Source organism: Salmo salar, chromosome ssa03, assembly GCF_905237065.1.
Source record: "Salmo salar chromosome ssa03, Ssal_v3.1, whole genome shotgun sequence".
Taxonomy (NCBI): Eukaryota; Metazoa; Chordata; class Actinopteri; order Salmoniformes; family Salmonidae; genus Salmo; species Salmo salar.
In genome coordinates this window covers 103319020-103324941 of record NC_059444.1, presented here as the reverse complement: position 1 = coordinate 103324941, position 5922 = coordinate 103319020, and the positions used below count along the sequence as shown (strand labels likewise).

General features: G+C 40.2%; 1 protein-coding gene across 1 annotated transcript; it reads left to right on the top strand.

Annotated features, from left to right (window-relative positions):
- Positions 1-1158: 1158 nt before the first annotated feature.
- Positions 1159-2946, top strand: LOC123741781 (NLR family CARD domain-containing protein 3-like; the record flags this gene model as incomplete). Its single annotated transcript, XM_045715990.1, has 1 exon — positions 1159-2946. A coding segment is annotated over one exon (1773 nt), but the record flags the coding sequence as incomplete, so codon positions are not given.
- Positions 2947-5922: the final 2976 nt, after the last annotated feature.

The following is a 5922-nucleotide window of genomic DNA, read 5'->3' as shown; positions in this document are numbered from 1 at the left end:
GAACAAAGGTAAGAAGAACTCATGGGTCATGGTCAGTGAGTTAAACAACACTGTCTCTAGTCATTTCTCCTCTCCCATTTTCACATTTCTTTTTGTTGTTTTCATAATCCATAGGCTCATCCTTTAGTCCATTTTCATAGTCCTAAAACAGTGTGTGTGTGTGTGTGTGTGTGTGTGTGTGTGTGTGTGTGTGTGTGTGTGTGTGTGTGTGTGTGTGTGTGTGTGTGTGTGTGTGTGTGTGTGTGTGTGTGTGTGTGTGTTTGTGTGTGTGTGTGTAATCTCATGTTTTGTCCACAGAAACCAACAGGAGAGATCAGAGTCAGAGATTCTCAGTGGTCAGTCTTCCCAGAGTCATCAAACAGACCTGGCCTCCATATTCAGTGTATGTGATCCTGTTATGAACATTTGTTTTTGTTTACCTCAAGTAAAGTTGATCTGTCAATTATTCATTATTGTGTTAATGAGAAAGCATTTCTTCTCTTGCTTAACTTATTTACTTGATTTATTTTAGTTGCTTGAAGAGAAAATGATGACATTTGTGAAGAACGAGCTGAAGATGTTCAAGAGGATTCTTAGTCCAGAACTCCCAGAAGGCTTTGAGAGTCAGAAGCAGGATGAGGAAGTGGTGGATGCTGAAGATGAGAAGCAGGAGAGCAGTGCCAGAGAGGGGGCTCTGAAGATCACACTGCACGTCCTGAGGAAAATGAACCAGAAGGAGCTTGCTGACACACTGGAGAAATGTAAGATCTGTCTGCCTCATGTTGAATGCTGTTTTATAACATTTAAAAGCTGTAGCTAAAGTACAGCTAAAGTAGCTGAGTAACTCAATGATATTGTAGCAGCCTTAACACAACACCTAGTGACCTCATCAAGTAGCAGAAGGGATGTGTTGTGTTGATTAATTTAGAGAGAGAGACAGAGACAGAGAGACAACATTAATAATACCATCAATAATACCAATAATTACATTATCAGTCACACCAGTCTGTAATGCATTATGAAAACATTTAAACAGTCAGTTAAGAGAATAAATGATTATAATTTAAAATGTTATAACAGTCCTACAATACTGTAGGCATTAAAACAGACGTAATATTAATATCCTCTGTGCTATTTCTTCATTCAGATGAGCTTGCTGTGATTTGCCAACGTGAACTCAAATCTAATCTAAAGAAGAAGTTTCAATGTGTATTTGAGGGGATCGCTAAACAAGGAAACCCAACACTTCTCAATAAGATCTACACAGAGCTCTACATCACAGAGGGTGGAACAGGAGAGGTCAATAATGAACATGAGCTGAGACAGATTGAGACAACAACCAGGAAACAAGCAAGACCAGAGACTGCAGTCAAATGTAACGACATCTTCAAACCCTTAACTGGACAAGACAAACTTATCAGAACTGTGCTGACAAAGGGAGTCGCTGGCATTGGAAAAACAGTCTCTGTGCAGAAGTTCATTCTGGACTGGGCTGAAGGAAAAGCAAATCAGGATGTCCAATTTGTATTTTCATTCCCTTTTCGGGAGCTGAATTTGATGAAAGAGGACAAACACACTTTGATTGAACTTCTCTATCACTTCTCAATGGAAACCAAACAATCAGGAATCTCCATCTACAACAAGTACAAAGTTCTGTTCATCTTTGATGGTCTGGATGAGTGCCGACTGCCCCTAGACTTCCAGAAGAACAAGATCTGTTGGGACGTCACAGAGTCAACCTCAGTGGATGTTCTGCTGACAAATCTCATCAAGGGAAATCTGCTTCCCTCTGCTCTCCTCTGGATAACTACCCGACCTGCAGCAGCCAATAAGATCCCTTCAGAGTGTGTTGACCAGGTGACAGAGGTACGAGGGTTCAATGACCCACAGAAGGAGGAGTACTTCAGGAAGAGATTCAGTGATGAGGACCTGGCCAGCAGAATCATCTCACACATAAAGACAACAAGGAGCCTCCACATCATGTGCCACATTCCAGTCTTCTGTTGGATTTCTGCAACAGTCCTCGAACACATGCTGAAACATAATAGAGAAGAGATGCCCAAGACTCTGACTGAGATGTACACACACCTTGTGGTGTTTCATACCAACCAGAAGAATGAAAAGTATCTTGGGAAAGAAGAGACAGATCCACACTGGAATAAAGAGAGCATTCTGTCACTGGGAAAACTGGCTTTTCAACAGCTAGTGAAGGGCAATCTGATTTTCTATGAAAAAGACCTGAAAGAGGCTGGCATTGATGTCAATGAAGCCTCAGTGTACTCAGGATTGTGCACACAGCTCTTTAAAGAGGAATGTGTGCTGTACCAGGACAAGGTGTACTGCTTCGTTCATCTGAGCATTCAGGAGTTTCTGGCTGCTGTGTATGTGTTCCTCTCATTCATCAACAACAATGAGAATCTAATGGACAAACCACAATCAATGTTCAGATACTTTTTCTCGCTGTTCAGAGACAAGCCTGAAGTTACTGAAGTTACTGTCTACAAGAGTGCTGTGGATAAAGCCTTACAAAGTGAGACAGGAAACCTGGACCTTTTCCTCCGCTTCCTTCTGGGCCTCTCACTGGAGTCCAATCAGAAGCACTTACGAGGTCTACTGACAAAGACAAGAATCAGCTCACAGACCCATGAAGAAACAGTCAAGTACATCAAGGAGAAGATCAGGGAGAATCCCTCTCCAGAGAGGAGCATCAATCTGTTCCACTGTCTGAATGAACTGAATGACCATTCTCTAGTGGAGGAGATCCAAAGCTACCTGAGATCAGGAAGTCTCTCAAAACCCAACCTGTCACCTGCACAGTGGTCAGCTCTGGTCTTTGTGTTGCTGACTTCAGAAAAGGAGCTGGATGTGTTTGACCTGAAGAAATACTCCAGATCAGAGGAAGGTCTTCTGAGGCTGCTGCCAGTGGTCAAAGCCTCCAGTGCTGCTCTGTGAGTAAATAAAATGACATATAAGAAGTATTCATCAGGAAGAAATATTATGTTTAGAGAAAAATATGTATTATAATATGTATATAATTTTATATTGAATAACATATTGAATAAATCCGATTAGTATAACAATATGACAATACAATTCTAGGAGACGGAAGATGAATCTATATGTTGTTTGAGAGAATAAACCAAATGCCATTGTCCTTCTACACTAAATCAGGAGTGAAGCTGCTCTCTGCTGGACTGGAGGATCCACACTGTAAACTGGAGACTCTGAGGTCAGTATTCCTGTAGTTGGTCAACAAGTGATAACTGTTCACCAGATCCACATGTGTTTACCAGGCACACATAGTACACACCATATGTGTTTGGACAGTGAAGCTTACAGTTTTAAATGTGGTGCTATGATCCAGCATTTTGGATTTGAGATAGAATGTTTCATATCAGGTGACAGTACAGAATGGCACCTTTTATTTGAGGGTATTTTCATACATAGCTGTGTTACTGTTAAGAAAGGAAAGCACTTTATGTATTTAGTTCTCCCATTTGAAAAAGTTGTACATATTCAGACAAATTCACTTATATTGTATTAAAGTTGTCATAAGTTTAGTATTTGGTCCCATATTCCATGCCTGCAGTGATTACATCAAGCTTGTGATTCTACTAACTTGTTGAATGCATTTGCAGTTTGTCTTGGTTGTGTTTTGGATGATGTTTTTCCTAATAGAAACTGAATGGTGAATAATGTCCTGTCATTTTGGAGTCACTTCACTTGTATTGTCAGTAAGAATAAGAATGAATCGAGAATGATGATGAATGAGAAAGTTACAGAGGCACAAGGATCAAACCCCCTCTGTTATTGGTGTTATTCTGTATACTTCTGGCCCTTCTTTGGACACTGTGTTAACTAACCTCTAGACGAGCTTCAATGCCATTACAACTCTCCTTCCGTGGCCTCCAACTGCTCTTAAATACAAGTAAAACTAAATGCTCTTCAACCGATCGCTGCCTGCACCTGCCCGCCTGTCCAGCATCACTACTCTGGACGGTTCTGACTTAGAATATGTGGACAACTACAAATACCTAGGTGTCTGGTTAGACTGTAAACTCTCCTTCCAGACTCACTATAAGCATCTCCAATCCAAAATTAAATCTAGAATTGGCTTCCTATTTCGCAACATAGCATCCTTCACTCATGCTGCCAAACATACACTTATAAAACTGACCATCCTACTGATCCTTGACTTCGGCGATGTCATTTACAAAATAGCCTCCAATACCCTACTCAATAAATTGAATGCAGTCTATCACAGTGCCATCCGTTTTGTCACCAAAGCCCCATATACAGTGGGGGAAAAAGTATTTGATCCCCTGCTGATTTTGTACGTTTGCCCACTGACAAAGAAAGGATCAGTCTATAATTTTAATGGTTTATTTGAACAGTGAGAGACAGAATAACAACAAAAAACATCCAGAAAAACTCATGTCAGAAATGTTATAAATTGATTTGCATTTTAATGAGGGAAATAAGTATTTGACCCCCTCTCAATCAGAAAGATTTCTGGCTCCCAGGTGTCTTTTATACAGGTAACGAGCTGAGATTAGGAGCACACTCTTAATTAACCTCTTATATCTAGACGTTCCGCTAGCGGAACACCTGCTCCAATATCCAATGATAGGCGTGGCGCGAATTACAAATTCCTCAAATATACAAAAACTTCAATTTTTCAAACATATGACTATTTCACAGCATTTTAAAGACAAGACTCTCCTTTATCTAACCACACTGTCCGATTTCAAAAAGGCTTTACAGCGAAAGCAAAACATTAGATTATGTCAGCAGAGTACCAAGCCAGAAATAATCAGACACCCATTTTTCAAGCTAGCATATAATGTCACAAAAACCCAGAAGACAGCTAAATGCAGCACTAACCTTTGATGATCTTCATCAGATGACACACCTAGGACATTATGTTATACAATACATGCATGTTTTGTTCAATCAAGTTCATATTTATATCAAAAACCAGCTTTTTTACATTAGCATGTGACGTTCAGAACTAACATACTTCCGGGGAATTCGCTAACATTTTACTAAATTACTCACGATAAACGTTCACAAAAAGCATAACAATTATTTAAAGAATTATAGATACAGACCTCCTCTATGCACTCGATATGTCCGATTTTAAAATAGCTTTTTGGTGAAAGCACATTTTGCAATATACTAAGTACATAGCCCAGGCATCACGGGCTCGCTATTTAGACACCCGGCAAGTTTAGCACTCACCATAATCATATTTACTATTATAAAAGTTTGATTACCTTTTGTTGTCTTCGTCAGAATGCACACCCAGGACTGCTACTTCAATAACAAATGTTGGTTTGGTCCAAAATAATCCATCGTTATATCCGAATAGCGGCGTTTTGTTCGTGCGTTCCAGACACTATCCGAAATAGTAAAGAAGTGTCGCGCGCATGGCGCAATTCGTGACAATAAAATTCTAAATATTCCATTACCGTACTTCGAAGCATGTCAACCGCTGTTTAAAATCAATTTTTACGAAATTTTTTCGTAGAAAAGCGATAATATTCCGACAGGGAATCTCCTTTTCGGCAAACAGAGGAAAAAAATCCCAAAGGCGGGGCGGTCGGGGTCACGCGCATAAGCCCAGTGTCCCTTGATCGGCCACTTGAGAAAGGCGATAATGTGTTTCAGCCTGGGGCTGGAATGACGACATTCTGTTTTTTCCCGGGCTCTGAGCGCCTATGGACGACGTGGGAAGTGTCACGTTAGAGCAGAGATCCTTAGTAAATGATAGAGATGGAAAAGAAGTTCAAGAAATGGTCAGACAGGCCACTTCCTGTAAAGGAATCTCTCAGGTTTTGACCTGCCATTTGAGTTCTGTTATACTCACAGACACCATTCAAACAGTTTTAGAAAATTTAGGGTGTTTTCTATCCATATGTAATAAGTATATGCATATTCTAG